This window comes from Chironomus tepperi, unplaced genomic scaffold (assembly GCF_022539635.2).
Source record: "Chironomus tepperi strain 1889 unplaced genomic scaffold, CSIRO-AGI_Ctep_v1 contig_172, whole genome shotgun sequence".
Taxonomy (NCBI): domain Eukaryota; kingdom Metazoa; phylum Arthropoda; class Insecta; order Diptera; family Chironomidae; genus Chironomus; species Chironomus tepperi.
In genome coordinates, this window is record NW_027226294.1 from 402,556 (window position 1) to 420,210 (window position 17,655).

Genomic DNA, 17,655 nt, shown 5'->3' on the forward strand with positions numbered 1-17,655 from the left:
TATCATGAATTGGTATCCGGTGTTAGAAATTGTTTGTTTTTGAAGCATTTTATGTCTTATCACTTGGATCCTTATCAAACAATTGTGCTTGTTCCATATTCCTGAATCCTTTCTACATTCTCATCGATACCATCGTTAATATTTGCACGTTAGAAGGTTTGATTTTCTGGTCAACATTAAAAGCATTGCACATATCGATCGCAACTCTTATGTTTCTGACAAATGATAAGAAATGAACGAGAAAGAGAACTCGAATTTCGTAACGGTCATATTTAATTCAATCAATGTTGCGTCTTTGTCGCTCACCACATCACATAATACATCAAAGCAACATCATGTGACTAAAAAAAAATATTTTTCACTCTAACAATTGTGATTGAAAAGTAAGAATTGAATTTGTTAATTAAAAAATTACTTACAGTAGGAATTTTAAGTTAATTCTTCTTCCATTCTCTTCCTTTTTATTGATTTAATATTATCCTGTAAAAGAAAATCCATAAAATTGTGAAATTCCCTAATTTTTTGCTGAAATTGAAAGTTGTGAAAATTTTGCTAAAATAATTATAATTATTTAATTACAGCTAGCAGGTCATCTCCAAGATGTCTAATTTAAAAAAGATAGCAGATGAGGATCGCGAATCAAAATTCGGCTATGTCTTTGCCGTGTCAGGTCCTGGTAAGTAAAACTAAAAAAAAATCTAATAAGACATAGTTGATCATCTGACTAAGTGATAAAATTGATTTTATTTGAAAAATGTAGTCGTTACGGCAGAACGTATGTCTGGATCTGCTATGTACGAGTTGGTTCGTGTAGGATACTATGAACTTGTAGGAGAAATTATTCGTTTGGAAGGTGACATGGCTACAATTCAAGTATACGAGGAGACATCAGGTGTAACTGTTGGAGATCCCGTCTTGAGAACTGGCAAGCCTCTTTCCGTTGAGTTGGGTCCAGGTATGTCAATGAATAAAAAGATTAATAATTAATTAATTGGAAATTATATAATTTAGGTATTATGGGAAGTATTTTTGACGGTATTCAACGTCCATTGAAGGATATTAATGAAATGACCCAGTCAATCTATATCCCAAAGGGTGTAAACACTCCAGCTCTTTCCCGTACACAATCATGGGATTTCAATCCATTGAATGTTAAGGTTGGATCACACATCACTGGAGGTGATTTGTATGGTGTTGTCCACGAAAATACTTTAGTCAAGCACAAATTGATTGTTCCACCAAGAGCAAAGGGAACAATTAGATATATTGCACCACCTGGAAATTACACAGTCGAGGATATCATTCTCGAAACTGAATTCGATGGTGAAATTAACAAATATAGTATGTTGCAAGTATGGCCTGTACGTCAACCACGTCCAGTAACTGAAAAATTACCAGCTAATCATCCACTCTTGACTGGTCAACGTGTCTTGGATTCATTGTTCCCATGTGTACAAGGAGGAACCACTGCAATTCCTGGAGCTTTCGGATGTGGAAAGACTGTCATTTCACAAGCTTTGTCCAAATATTCCAACTCTGATGTTATCGTTTACGTCGGTTGCGGAGAACGTGGTAATGAGATGTCTGAAGTACTTCGTGATTTCCCAGAATTGTCTGTTGAAATTGATGGTGTTACTGAATCCATCATGAAACGTACAGCATTGGTTGCTAACACATCAAACATGCCTGTCGCTGCTCGTGAAGCTTCCATCTATACTGGTATTACATTGTCTGAATATTTCCGTGATATGGGTTACAACGTCTCTATGATGGCTGACTCTACATCTCGTTGGGCTGAGGCTTTGCGTGAAATCTCAGGTCGTCTTGCTGAGATGCCTGCCGATTCTGGTTATCCTGCATACTTGGGAGCTCGTCTTGCTTCCTTCTACGAACGTGCTGGTCGCGTTAAATGTCTCGGTAACCCAGAACGTGAAGGTTCAGTCTCAATTGTCGGTGCTGTCTCACCACCTGGTGGTGATTTCTCAGATCCCGTCACATCCGCTACTTTGGGTATCGTACAGGTCTTCTGGGGATTGGATAAGAAATTGGCACAACGTAAACATTTCCCATCTATCAACTGGCTCATTTCCTACAGGTAAGATATTCAATAACTATAATTGATGTCATTTAGCTAATATGATTGTTCCTTAATATAGTAAATACATGCGTGCCCTCGACGATTTCTATGACAAAAACTACCAAGAATTCGTGCCATTACGTACTAAGGTCAAGGAAATCCTTCAAGAAGAAGAAGATTTGTCAGAAATTGTACAGCTCGTCGGTAAAGCATCATTGGCTGAAACTGATAAGATTACATTGGAAGTAGCAAAATTATTGAAAGACGATTTCTTGCAACAAAACTCATATTCATCATATGATCGATTCTGTCCATTCTACAAGACAGTTGGTATGCTTAGGAACATTATTGGATTCTATGATATGTCACGTCATGCTGTTGAATCAACTGCACAATCAGAAAACAAAATTACATGGAACATTATTCGTGATGCTATGGGTAACATGCTCTACCAACTTTCCTCAATGAAATTCAAAGATCCAGTTAAAGACGGCGAAGCTAAGATTAAAGCTGACTTTGATCAAATGTATGAAGAATTACAACAAGCTTTCCGTAACTTAGAGGATTAAACATATTGTTTTAAAATATATTTGCTATATATTGTTATCATTGTGTGTCCATAATATGCATACTTAAAGAAAAATTTATTCAGTGATGATATAAATATAAAGGAATCATTTATTATACTTATCTAGAACAATTAGAAACAAATTTCATTTCATTAAACTTAAAAAAGAAATGTAATATGATATCATTCCATAATTTATTGATGCTAAAAACCCATGTTGATGAATGAATAGAAGAGATATAAACATTTTAAATTTGTTTTTTGTCACATTTAACTTTATTTCTGTATTATTACATATGACAATAATTCACAATTGATGTTTAAATTGATGAATGTCTTCAAAATTTTATGTATGCATAACAATTTTGTTTGCTTGTCGTTTTTAAATGGAATGTATTATATATAAAAATGAGTGAAGAAAAAGTTTAAATCTATAAAGAATATCATGTTGAATCGTAACAGTTAATCACTTAATTTTAATCGCCAAAGTGTCACGCATATTTTATTACAACAATCAGGATACGGAAGCTTTCGATCGGGTAACATCAACAAACACTCACTTGAGGAGAAACTTCCACAACTTTAGAGTTTGAAGAAAGAATAATATCAGATGTGATTCTTGTTTTTGGAATGACTTGTTTTGTGGGTCGTTCACTTATGATATCAAGTATCTTGGGAAGATTTTAGTAGATCTGTATCAAAATTTTGTATAGTGCGCATAATGCGCAGTTCTCGAGCAAAACAATGCGGCGAATTGGTTTTCGCCTCAAAAATAGATCGAAGTCAGCAATAAAGGCAACTTTGTGCCTTACTAATAGAGGTTTTATAGCAGCACCCTAAAGAACACGGTGTGCTGTTCGGGATTGTGCCTACAATTGCCGGCATTTTGAATACACAAACAAAATCGCAGTCAACATTGCTTTTTATGATGCACAGCTTATACATTCTATTTTGTATGATTGTGAGTAGCAACAAGTTGCTCTGTCGAGGTATTTATTTTTTTCTTATGAACTGTGGCACCAAGTAGCTATTTAAGCTTCAAAAATGTCGAGTGCCTTAAGATCTTACACAACATACTTGATAAATGAACATCATAGTTGAACGACCCCCTTACCTTTCAATAAACATTGAATAGTCATTTGAACACCATATCCGCGAGCAATCTTTATCGTAATATTCACCAGGTAATATATTTAATGAATTGTCGCCTAATGCACAATAATCAACACAAGTTCCATTGCTACAATCTAAATTAAATTAGGTATTATTTTCAGCAACAAAACTAATTATTTTATGTCTTGTTTTGGTTACAACCTGTTTTCTTTTTTGACAGACCAATAAACTGGGCAGACGATACAATATGAAATGTTAATATCAGCACAAATGTCATTCTGATTAAATTATTCATTATTAAAAATATAATTTTCTTTACGGAACTAATTTTAATGATCGGAATTCTATAATTCAACTGACCAAATAAATTGCTTTTCACAACTTTTTATGCTAATTAAAGAAGAGTATGAATCACTGTATCATCGGCTAAGAAAATGCGCATCTTTTAAATTAGGATGTTTATAACAAATACGTTATTATTATTAAGTTAGGTGTATAAAAATATCTTAAGGATTCGTTCACAAATGACGTCCATCACGAATTTCAATATTGCTACCCTTCCCCTATATAGTCATGATTCTATGACAGAGTTGGTTTTCAAGTAGAAATATTGGACAAAAGCATGCCGAAGGTCTTACTCTGTAGATCAGTGGTGGACAACCTGTGTTTCGCGGTACACTTGTGTACCACCTAAATTATTTGGAAATGTCATGAACCGTATGTCGTGTAGTTTAGGTCGACAGTTAACATCAATGTGCGGCATGAAAAATGAAAGGTTGTCCACCACTGATGTAGATGTTCACTTGTGGTCAATGACCATAATATCGAGATATCCCATCTAATGTAGATGATCTCCCAAAACCTGGGATTTAGATCCCAACTCTGCCTTAAAGATTCCTTTCAAAAACAGTATTGGACGTCATTAGTGAACGAACCCTAACAAATTATTAAACTATTTTTACAAGCATGACAGAAGAAATGTTTCGTCCTTAAGATCTACATTTTAATTAACTTATAGAGAATATTTCATCCAAAAAACTGGCAGCATTATTAAGATTACATCACGTTCAGGTGCATTATTTACATCATTTAACCATACAATGTAGAATGAGGATAAAACCACTCAAAATTGTAACGACGAAGTTGATTATTTCGTTCATCAAGTTGATGACCTACTGGCTCTTGCCTTATGTAAGGCATGTATCCAAATTCATTTGCCTTGTATGACACAACTCTCTTTACATTATCACGTCCTATTGTGAAATATTCACCGTCTTTATTGCCCGATCGATCGCCTTCCTCCTTATGTCCATTAAAGTCTGTAGCATAATCGAAGCGGTAAAGTAATCCATTTGAATTTTGTTGATGCTGTTGATCAAATTGTCCACCTTGAAGTTGATTGAATTGTCCTCCTTGTTGCTGGTTATATTGCCCACCTTGTTGCTGATTATACTGTCCTCCTTGTTGCTGATTAAACTGTGCTCCTTGTAGCTTATTATTTGAAAGCTCAACAGAATTGAGCTTTTCATTGAACGATGGTTGCCTACCATCAGCTTTTGAGGGGCCAAAGCTATTGCTGTTTGTATTTTGTCTATTATTGTCTAACTGTCCACCTTGCTTGTTTGCCTCTACGGAAATAGAATTGTCAACATTTTCATTAACAAGTTTTTGTTGCTGTTTATCACTTGACATGTCTTCTTTACTGACTATTTTGAATGGAGGTGGGATTGTTGAGGATTCTTCATCAGGCTGTGCTGATGGCTTGACAGTTTCTGTTTCAGCTTTTGGAATTAGTTTACATGATGCACATGCTTCACCAGCTGTATTCTTTGGAGGTTGTGTCGTTGGAGGATCTGTTGCTTTTACTGTAAATGGTTGCGGTGTTGTTGAGGTTACTGGAGGTTGAGGCTGTTCAGACTGTTTAAACAATTTAATATTTTTCATTGAAATTATTTTAAAATTTCCATTTTCATCAGTCGCATAAACAGTCACATGATAAACATTATCGGCTGTAATGAATCCATATTCGCCATTTATGACTCCATGAATATCTGTGGATTATACAACGTTTAATGATGAGATAATGATTCAGCGAGGAAAAAAGATTTAATTAATGAACAAAATATCTACTGAGGGAACTGGCAAGATTAATTAATGTGAAAATTAAGCTGACTTTGATGAGAATTTTTGTATTCTTGGAGGAGTTGAGGTTATGTCTGAAATTTGGGAAACTGTCATAGTGTCTTAAAGACAACTTCACGTCTTATCGCCTACACGGCGCCGTATTAGTGCCCTACTGAAATTGCTGTTCAGGAATAAAAAGTGACTCCAAAAATGTTTTAATTGAAGCTCTAAAGGATTTTGATCAAAGTCAGCTTTGTTTACATTACATATTCTGCTCTCTCAGAGGCGTATTCAGGGGGAAAGGGAGTGCACCTCTGCTTCAGAAAAATAACACACAGGCTAGCAGTCTTTGACAAGTACATAAGGTGTAGCCCTAATTGAAAACATCAGTGCTTGACTGAACGGAGCTGAACCTTAATATCTTTACCTTTAGATTCACGACGATGTTGATTTCCCTCAATTGTGTAACCAAAATCATAAGGTTTATTCTCTCCCGTATACCATCTTGATGCACTTTCGATTTCTAGTGTCAATGTGAGCAAGAGCATCACCTGCAAAAAAAGAATCAATGAAGAATATCAATGGCTGTAAACACGATTGTTTGTGGAAAAGAATCAATAATAAAGGAAATATGAACATGATCTTTTACACTTGAGTATCATCTCAATCGTTTATAGAACACGACCTAAAGACAAAACTTAAATGTTTCTTTACTTTTATTTTCTTTATCTTCCTTCATAGTGCATTGTTCTCTCGATATTTATTACAATCATTATTGTTGATGGGATTATTATTCAGATTTTTATTACTGTTTTAACACATTTTTGCATGTCTATTTGTGTTTTCTGTCTTCATTATTCAATTCAATTTGATTGATGAAAGAGTTTGGTAAATTTATAGTCAGTATATTCTCTGATGATATAGCTACTTAATATGGTGATTAATTCTTAAGAAGATTAAAACCAATTTTGGTAATTGACTTAAAGATTTTGTTGCTAAAATGTTGTGTCAAGTGCGTTGGATGGCTTTTATAGATCTTTAAAATACTCAAGATTCATTATGCTGATTATTAGCAGAAGCTTGTTGCCAATTTTTTTTTTGACATTTCATTCATAGATTTTTTTTTTTGGATTTCATCAAAACATCATTGAAAATTCACACGTGCTTTTAGATTTTTAATGAATTTTATGGCTACGCTAAAGTTCTAAAAGAATTGATGTCCATACGATGACCAAATGAACTGTATAATTAGAGCTAAGCGGCGTCCTATTAGTAGTGGCTTTCAAACAGCTTAGAGTTGTCAGTCAAGTGGCTAATTGATTTTAATCATTCTGTCTGATTGCCTAATGCATGGACAACATTTTAATGTCCTAATCTTTCGGGCAATAAACAGAGTTGAGTCTGTTGAATGAAGAACAGCTGGTTAACAGATTAATACTGAGCCAGGAAAAATGTATTGAATCTCAACTTGAAGCAGAACTGGAAGTCGGACAGCAACATTTTTGAACATTTTTCCAGATATCAGAGTATAGCAACAGTACCAGACGATATCTAAATTAGATCATGGATCACAATTGCCAGGTAACTACGTAAGCAACAGATAATAATTAGGTAATTTAAAAATAACCTCAAAGTAAATCTATAAAAAGTTCAAGTTTAAAGCTTCAAATTAAAATATTCTCGAACAACATTTACAACTACGATTTACAAGCCAAAAAGGAGCTATTAATAGATGTAATAATGCAGTAGACATTCAGTCTCAACTTTTCTTCCTACGTACTTCATCACGAGTAATTGACTTTTATATTCAAACTTTTTTGTCAATGTGTCTTTTTAAAATGCATTTAAAGATACCTAGATAGCTTAAAAATAACTTCAAGTAGCTGAATAAATGATGAAGTCATTATCAGATTTAAAAACCCTTTCTCTTCTGCACCTGTGCATTAATTCGTTTATTAGCTTTATTGTATTGGAAGATTTAAATAAGTAAATACTGATTATTAAATTGAAAAATTTCATAACCGTGTCGTTGATTTAAAATCAGACATCCTGCTCACATTGTCTGTCTTTATTGGTATAGTGTGACAGTAGCGTTGATCATGAAGATGACGGAAGATAATGTGATTTTTGAGTTCAAGTCATATAAAAGATGTTAAAATGATTGCCATAACAATAAAAAATTTAATATCCACTGCCAAAGCTACTATTTTTAGTAGAGGAACCGATGAAATATATAAGATGTGAATGAAAACAATTAACAAGATGTCTATAATCATTCTTGCTATATCATTCGCATATTTAAAGGCTTAATTACATTTAAAACTGTAATTAGAATGATCAGTCGTGTTAATTTCAGCACTGCTTTGTAAACAGGTGGCTTTATAGGTGATAAATCATTAAACGTCTTAAGAATGGAAACTTGCAAATACATTTTTGTGTGCCTTATTATAATATTCTTCAGAAAAATTGAAATCAATAGAAAATCAAGTCATATTAAAAGAATCAAATTCGCGTATCGTACAAAAGACCTTCCTAACAAATATTTCACGGCTGCCTAATTGAATGATTTTTTTTTTATTAATTTTTCTTTTATTATACAGTCTGTATCGCCCATATTCAATCGATTATAATTTTCATATTCCTATATACACGAGACATTGTAATCGTCACATTTATGCATACGTATTCATACAATGTACACCTTCCCGGATAATTCATCACATGTTGCTGTCAAAAAAAGAGACTGTAAATTGTTGAAATATTCGCAACTGATGGAAATAATCAAGTACATATTTTCAATTTACTGCATCATAAGGTTTCTAAAATAACTTCCATAAAGCAACAACTCTATCATGCGAATGGGAGGAGTTGGTTAATTTACGAGTGTCGCTAAAATTTAATTACTATATAAAGTGGTCGTGGGAGATATAATCAAGAATTTAAGATTCGTACAAGATAAAATATTGAGCAGTGCTTCTCAAACTATGATTTGCGAAACTTTTGCCTTGAGTAAGTCTCTGAATACCACAAATAGCTTGATCGGTCCACAATTCGAACTTAGATCGGTTTGACTCTGACCTGTTGCCAGATTTAAATCGAATCCGTTTCCAAGTCAGAGTCACGCAGGCCTGGCATGGTGCTGAATGTAAACCAAATTTAGCAACAAGTCACTACCAGATTCTGGATCCATTAACCGATGTGTAGTATTTGGGGTCTCGGACTTTCTTCAATAAAATGCATAATAATAGTGTTGTTCAAACTATGGCTTGGATGTACTAAGATACGCATAGTGTACACTAAGTATATCGTCAAAATATTTTAGAAATGCTATGAAATCAATGGAAAAGCTTGTCCCCAAGGAAAGTTGCATCTTGTCACCAAGGTTTGCCGTGGCACAAAAAAGTTTGTACAACACTGCCAACAAGCATTTTGCTTTTTAAAATTAAACTTCCATAAGCAGCAAAAATTAGCGATATGGAAACTATCAGTTTGAATAGGAAATGGACAACAGTGCTGTACTGTGATGTGTGGATAACTTGACATGATGCTAAGTTTATAACTTGATCTACGGGCGACTAATGTTTCAAAAATTAGAACTAGACATGAACTAGACATTAACTTGCCATTGACTATTTCGAACCAGAGCTCGAAGTAGACACACTTGAACTCGACTTGAGTCGATTCGAAGTCGATTGAACAAAATCAAATCGACTCGACTTCGAGCTCTGGTTGGAACGTATTGTTGTCCACTTGTAATGCTAACATTACACAATATCCAAATGACCCCTAGGCATGTGGCTAGGCATGTGTAAAAAAATTCATTATTTAAAATTACAGTGCTAAATATTTATTGACATTATTAAAAAGACTTACAGTTGATTTATGCATCATTTGATTATCTATGCAGCAATTATGTATGTTAATTATCAACAATTTATGATCGACCACGCGTATAAAATAATTACTGCATAGATTGAATATTTGCTATAAAAATTATTCAATAAATTCAAATTTAGACACACTTAGGCATTAATGCAGGCATTAATGTTAATAGATTGCTGAAAATAATTCTTTCATGTCTCGCAATCGTTAAAGGTGTGTGTACAGATGATGATTTATTGGAACCAAAAATTTATGATGGCATTTTTTTATGGACTTAATCTGCTTTGAATGCATTGTCTATCCAATTTGACATATATGTGAATCATTGATACGCTATTATGTGATAATACAAAAGTTCACATTGTCGAGTGCCAATTCTTCTTCCTATAAATACAAATTTTTGGATTCTTCCGATATTCATTGATCAAAAAGAACAGAATATCCAAAAAATATAGTTTTTTAAAGACGAAAACCAACACAAATAGCAATTGACTGAGTCCAAACATTTTCATATGGACAGTCAGCATCATAAATATCATTTTGACATTCTGCGTTGTGAATTAAAAAAAGTAATAAATTCTATTTTTTGCCTGATAAAATTATAGCTGAACATGACACATGTCAGTGTTAAAAGGTTTGATGCCCACTGTGCTGAGAACCAATAAAAACCAAAAGCTCCTTGATAAAAGCTTTGCAGATTTTTATCGTACTCAATGGATTAATGGATGTTGTTTTATTGGCATGTTCGGAACTATATCCTCTACCCATAATTTATCAATCTCAACCTTTCCCTCATATTTTTACATCTATTTTTAATATTTTAAGATTTTTTTGGACAGTCTATGTAAATTAGCATCGCCGAGACAGGTCTGCACAGAAAATAATATTTTGTTTGTTTTATATCCACATCTTTCTCGCGTCTTCATCATCTTCTTGGACAATAATTTTTTTATGACACTAAATTATATTAGATGAAAAAGAATACGTTATGATGCTTATAGACATCTGAGTCTATAGAACATTATGAGTCATCAATGATTTTTGTCTTATGTTTGTTCTGGTTCTAGCTGAAGAGTGATTTGTGAATTTGACTTAATTTTTTGTGATATTTCTCAAACGATGCAGAAGCTTTCAAAACATTATTAATCAAATAAATCTCAGACAGATGAGTCATTTATGGAGTCTTCTATTTTCTGATATTAAAGACTGATTTACAAGAATAAAATAGGTGGGTCAAAAAAATACTGGCGCAAGCTCAATCAACCCGAACGGCACATCGAGTTCCCTAAAATACCATTGCGTCGACGTATTAACAGTAAGACACGAAATTGTCCTGACGACTGATTTTAAACCTTCTTTTAAGGGGAAACATCCAGTTCACTGAACTGTGCCACTCAGGTTAGTGAGGCGTTTGAATCAGAATTTGTATATGATGAGAATCATGTAAGACAGCAAAAGAACTCAAAGGAATAGGAATAGCAGTTAATATTAGGTGGAAATCATCAATTTTTAAAAAGGTTTAACCAAGACCTGCACTTGGCCTGGCATCTAAAACCTTGGAACCTGGGAAACGTAAATAATGAGCTTATTACTGAACCCTAATTTTTAGTCACTGGTTCCGAAAGCTATGGGAATTGTGCAGTAATTTACGTACTTTCTTATTATTTAGGGAGTAAATAGGTAGAGGATTGCAACACTATGGTCAAACATTCCAGAAGTCCAGCACTATACTTATTGTACTTGTTTCAACAGTAAGCAAATAATTGTATATCCAAATATCCAATGCTCACTGCGAAAAAATGTGACCAAATATTACAGTAAGTATAGATTGGATGGACAAGTACTGTACTTGTGAACAAAACTGGAAGAAATAACAGTAAGTACAGAATTTTTAAAAAATTCGTTAAAAATCTGTTACCGCTGGATAATCCATAGAAATGAACGGTAACGGTAATGGATATTACCGGTAATTACCGGTAACGGAGTACTTTGGATTGCCTTTTTACCAAGGTCAAGTACTTTACTTGTATGGAATGTACAATAAGTGCAACACTTGTATGGAAAGTTAGGGGACAATGTCTGACCTATACTTGTATGGAAAGTACAGTAAGTACTGATCCTGTTGTTGCAATCACACTTAAATTACTGTACAGTAAGTACAATGTTGGATTTTTGGAGAGTCTGGCCCTTGTTCCAACTGGAATAGTACAGAGACAGTTCCATCGTTCGTGACGAATCCTAAACAATTTTCCAAGGAAGCTATAGGCAATAAATGATAATGGATATTATTGAAATTCATATAGGAGCCGAAAATCAGTCAATCATACTTGAAGTGTCTTAGCATAATTCAGGCTTATCCAAATTCTACCACAACATTCTTTATTATTTGTTCAGCACATCATTACCATAACTATCATTTGTGCTGATAACTTTTTATAAAAACTAAGAAAAATCATGTTATTTCCATAAGGTCATGAATCAAAAAAAAATCAGCTATTACGACTTGATTATGTAAAAGCTTCTTACTTGTTCTTCATTTTTCTTTTACGGAATCAAAGTTTATTTTTAGATCAGCAAGAAGAAGAAGCAACGACAAGGTGTCTCACATTTTACAAGTTTGAAAATGTTTTTGGACATTTAAATGATTATAGGTGTGAAGTGTTGTTCCTTCATATATGACATGACATTTTTATGAAATAGAATCTAAAATTATAATTCATAGATGCGTAACTGTATATGCTAAGATTATTTATCAATAAATCTTCACATGATAGTCGTGGAAGCGTAAAATTTAAGGAAACGAGATAGTCAGCAATTATCCAGATGTGTCCTTCTTTCTACGTGATTTTTGCAAGCATGTGATAGTCATTAATGAAATGTCAGTCACAAGTCGTTTATTAATTTAAGCGCTATTCATGAAAAGCTCCTTATGAGTCATAATTTGCGAAAATATGTTGACTTAATAAGTTTGCGTCTATTATGTATTGTGCTTAAGAAGATATATTTAAGAATTGAGTCACATTCAAAGAACTTTATAGAAGATTTAACGAAATTTAATTATTTTTTTTAATCTTTTTCACATGCTTTTGTTTCAAATGTTCTGAACTTTAGAAGAATTGGCTGTTATGACAGTCGCATTTAATGATCAGCTATTATTCGTTTCTATCTACAATATTTTGAAAATTTTAAGCCATACAAAATTTAGCACCGACTGACTTTAATAAAAGATACATAATTATTCAGTCTGGATGGATTTTTGGGGCCAGAGTTGAGGCTCGGATTTCCAATTGGATGAGATTTTTGAGTTTTTTGGACTAACTAATTCAGTATTGTCAAAAGTGGGTGCTGTGGAATTGTTTTAGATAATTCATGAACAGCATGTCTCGTTTTAGTTGAGTCTTAATAAGGTGTGCTGTGGCGCTTAAAAATTTGGTCGACACTTTACTAAGTTCACAAGCTTATAAGTATCCGAAAGGATACATTTATTAACACCAAATGGAAGCATCCTTTATTTGATAGCTCGGGTACATAGCACTGAGGCTGGTTATTTTAGACCTTAATCACTTATCTTTAACAAAATGTACATGAAAGTCAGTAAAACTTTGTATGAAACATAACCAAAGCTTGGACTTTCTCAGTAATAGCCTTCAAACGGTATATCATTCTCAACTGTCTTTAAGAAGGGCAAAAGGTTTATAGAAAATGTGTAATTTATATATGGTACTTTGCTATATAGTCGAACAACCCCCGAAAGTTCATTGGCAGGAGCATGTGACCGGAAATCGTAGAACGTGGGTTCGAGTCCCACTCGAAATCCGTTATTCGGAATTATAGTGGTTCTGTCAGATCAACATTTTCAAATTGCATAGTTAATGAAGAATTGGCAGTATTTTGGCATGTCTGGATATTTTTTAGCTTTGTACTCAATTTGTAAACTGAACAGAGCAAGCCAATACCTAACACAAATATTATCTTTTTCCAAAATTAAGTTTAGATCTATTTAATGTTTCTGAAGATGACGGATGACTCATCTTAATCAAATTTGATTCTCAGTTTAATGATCTGTAGATTTATAAACTAAGAAAAGAAATTTATGATCCTTTTGACGAAGGATAGTCTTCATTTATAGCTTTATGCATGTCATTCAAAATGTCAACGATGGTCCACAGCAGTTAAATTTTTACTTTTAACAATTTCTGAATAAAATCAGACATTTGATATCAGCACCACGAATGCTTGATGCGCAACTTTAAGATATTCGAGAAAAATGGATACAATAAAAATAGAAATAGGATGAAGGCATGCTTATGCAGAATATTATTTTTCGTCAAAAATTTAATTATACGTTCTGCATATACAGTATGATTCATAAATGTCAGGTAATTTAATCGATACACATTAAAAGAAATTTGATCAGTTCCGAGGACTTCAAAAAAAGATTTTTAATACTTACAAAATTTAGAAGTTTCGTGTTGCAAAACAGTTCCATTATAAATGTCAGCACAGATATAAAATTCACTTTTATGAACGACAAGTCTTATCGCTTATTCTTAACAAACTGAATTTAAGGAATTTTGCAAGAACTATCTGCAAATTTCTTCCACACTTTTTGTTTGACAAAAAAATTTTCGTTCTATTTTATGGAATATCTTTATGGACAATATTTGCTCAACAAATTTACACAGGCATCGTTTTCGAAGTGACTTGATCGAGAATGAAAGTAAGACTATCTGAAATGTCTAGCATTAGAGACTGAACAACCCATGAAAGAACAATAATTATTTCTCTCGCGATTTTTTTTTACATACGAAGATGCTGCCTGCTTTTGTTGCTTCTTCTGAGTGCTTTTGAGATACACATAAAAATAAGTCTTTTAATCAATACATTAGATAGATGTGGAAACGAACATTTCCATGAGTGTAAAAAAGTGTCTGTTTCTACATTTGCCCATCCCCACACATCTCTATTTTTCTGATACCAGAAATAAAGTTCTACATGAATCGAGACGTGATGCCTTGTATTGAAACAATAAAACATCGAGTGAATTAGTGGGGCTGTTAATGTCTTCATGAAGAGAAGTAAAGATGATGAGATACAATGAGTGTGTTACTTTGCGTTTGCTTGGAAGCTTTATAGGGAAAATTGCAATGAGATCTAGCAGGCAATTAGCATACTTACCTAAATGGGCATACTCATGGGTATACTCAATCCCTGACTCAATCAATATAATTACATGCTGACAAATTTGAGCTGGATAGGAAGTTGTCGATAAAGACAGTATTGCACTTGGTATTGGAAATTGGCAGACGGAAACCAGCAGTAGAGCCAGTTTTAGGCGCAATCTAAGGGAGGTCATGTATCACAATTGATCTGCACAATCAGTCAAGTAAATAGTAACTAAGATGCGAATACCCATGAGCATTACTCCTTATCTGATCGGGAAGAAGTAAATTTAACACATTTTAAACCACCTGTTGATCATAAGATGTAGATGCAAATGAAGTTGACATAAAATAAACTCTTTCCACTCGATAAAATATCCATTTGATGTTATCATGAACAACGATCAACCTTTCATTCTGAGATGAAAATAATCAAAATAGCAAAATAAACTGTTAACCACGTGCCTGTTTTCAAAGATTATATAAGCTTGTGTGCAACAGACTACCTTTTTATGTATAAAAACAAAGTTGATTTATATTTCATAAATACTTTCAATAATTGTTTGTTTACATTCTCACTTGGATATTTTGTCTCTAATTTTTGACTAGATATGATGTTAATTATGTATTTAAATGATCGGAAGTCACTAAAAAAGTATGAGCAAAGAGATTAACACAAGATTTTCTACATAAAAATAGTTCAAAACAGGAAAATTTTCTAATTTCATAATTTAAATAACTTGTAAACAAATCTGTAAAAAGCGCGGGAAAATCCAAATTTCTTGAAAATAAAGCAACGATAAATCTGTATAGAATGTTAAAAGCTCCACTCCCTGGATTATGTTTACTCATTTGTGAAGAAAAAAGACGATAACATAAACTAAGAACAGAACAAGAAAAAGAGGAAGACATGAAAAGAACCGCAAATACTTGGACATTCTGAAACATAGATATGAACTGAAATAGCTAAAATATTTTTGCTTTATTAATTTTTAACACCAATATTTATCTCATTGTCTAGAATTCTTATTATAAATGTTTTATTCTGAGATAATTAAGCTATAATTGGAATACAATATCTCTGCAAATTTTAAGAAACCTATAATAGAAGAACAAAAGGATTCCTAAAATGAAAAGAAATTAAGTCACAGTTTTTAGCTAAAGTGGCAATTTTTATTTATTGACGTATTTTTTTCTCTCTTTTTTGTATTTTCATTTTTTGTTTTTCATTCTTAACTAACAACATATGAATCTTCATAAAATCCTACTATTTTTTTTTCTCATTATAAAATAAAATTTATAAATTGACATAGAATAAACAACTTCTTTTACTCTTTATATCTTCATCATCAATTCTCTTTTTTGTTTTTCCATAAAATATCCTACACACATTTTTCAAACATTTCCTTTATTTTAATTTATTTTTTCTTTGTGTGTGTGTGTGTGTGTCACTTACAGAAAACAAGAAGAAAAAAATATTTAAAATTATTATTTTTTATAAGTTAAGACACTCATCATTACTCTTTGGAACCAACTATTTGCTTTGTCTTTAATTATAACTTTGAGTTTTTTTTTTTTTCATCTTCTTACCTTATTTTATTCTCAATTTAAGCTTTGTTAGAAATGGAGATTTCATGATACTCACTAGCTTTTAAGTTTAATTAACTTTTAATTCTGCGCTATAAAAAGTGTAATTTTTTTTTATCATGATAGGAATACTTGAACTTGTTTTGAGCTTGAACATGCGGATATATGACTTTTGTCATTCAGGTCTGTTAATTTAGTTTGACATCCATCAGAAACTTGACTTGAATTGAATTTGAAAATCTGTAGCAGTCTAAAATTCAATTCTAAATATTGACTTTATAAATTTCAGACTGCATCGGAATCAGATCAATTCTAACTGAATAGGGTCTTATTCCTAAATTGAGAGTGATATATTTTCATGAATAACAATAGTCAATCAGAGGGACTGACCTCCTCAGAATACATTTCTGCAACTTAATATGGATGCATCCATCCAAATTTGCACAATTGCATGACCCAGGGTACTGCATCAATGCATTCTACATAACCCCAGATTGTGTGTCGCAAATACATGAACCGGGACAACTCAGGTGTCAAGTGACAAAATGTTGAAAAAGTGATAAACTTTGCAATCTGAATTGTCCGTCATTTGACATAAACCGAGTTGGCATAGCTTGAACACCGAAAATCCGACTTGACTTCTCTTGGGATCAATTCCGGATCGTTAGAATCGGTTGGCCGACAATTAAGCTATTGCTACTTTTTCGTTGGTAAACAAATCATGTACTTTTAGATCAAAATGATGTGCCTAGGTTCAAAATCTTATCAAACATCTTATTCTAACTCAAATTATCATGATCAAAAATTGACACTTTTATTAACGCATCGTATCATCAAGGTGCGTATTCAAATGACTTTATTACAGGAATTAATCCATTCCATAAGGAATATTCCTTTAATTCAAGAAGATTTCGTGTAAAACATTCCAAAACCTTCATTTGTGTCCACTTGAGAAACCCTAACTTGGGATGCGCACTTATTGTAATCTTAAGGTTGTTAGTTTATTATTATTAATGTGTAAGTAACGTCTCGCAGATGATAAATTATATTTTGAGTCAATCAATTAAGCATATCACAATATCGGGATTTTCAAGTTTTTATTTCATTTTGTTATTCGTGTTATTAACTGTTGTAGCAGTGCA

The 17,655-nt window shown here is 32.8% G+C and overlaps 2 protein-coding genes across 2 annotated transcripts; one reads left to right on the plus strand and one right to left on the minus strand.

Annotated features, from left to right (window-relative positions):
* Positions 1 to 329: 329 nt before the first annotated feature.
* LOC139089023 (V-type proton ATPase catalytic subunit A-like) lies at positions 330 to 3,104 on the plus strand. Its single transcript, XM_070638443.1, has 5 exons — positions 330 to 383; positions 582 to 676; positions 761 to 955; positions 1,012 to 2,095; positions 2,157 to 3,104. Exons 2-5 carry the CDS (start codon positions 601 to 603, stop codon positions 2,644 to 2,646), a joined length of 1,845 nt encoding a protein of 614 aa, XP_070494544.1. The 5' UTR covers positions 330 to 383; positions 582 to 600; the 3' UTR covers positions 2,647 to 3,104.
* Positions 2,899 to 14,497, minus strand: l(3)mbn (lethal (3) malignant blood neoplasm). The gene is made up of 5 exons (XM_070638445.1): positions 14,218 to 14,497; positions 6,310 to 6,433; positions 3,960 to 5,809; positions 3,760 to 3,892; positions 2,899 to 3,225 (listed from the first exon to the last, which is right to left on the minus strand). Exons 1-3 carry the CDS (start codon positions 14,251 to 14,253, stop codon positions 4,848 to 4,850), a joined length of 1,122 nt encoding a protein of 373 aa, XP_070494546.1. The 5' UTR covers positions 14,254 to 14,497; the 3' UTR covers positions 2,899 to 3,225; positions 3,760 to 3,892; positions 3,960 to 4,847.
* Between the last annotated feature and the right edge of the window lie 3,158 nt (positions 14,498 to 17,655).

Bases quoted from the DNA above. Each gene is read 5' to 3' on its own strand.
- LOC139089023 (XM_070638443.1), top strand. From the start codon at position 601: ATGTCTAATTTAAAAAAGATAGCAGATGAGGATCGCGAATCAAAATTC. The intron at 956-1,011 runs GTATGTCAATGA...TATATAATTTAG, and splicing joins TTCCGTTGAGTTGGGTCCAG to GTATTATGGGAAGTATTTTT. The intron at 2,096-2,156 runs GTAAGATATTCA...TCCTTAATATAG, and splicing joins AACTGGCTCATTTCCTACAG to TAAATACATGCGTGCCCTCG.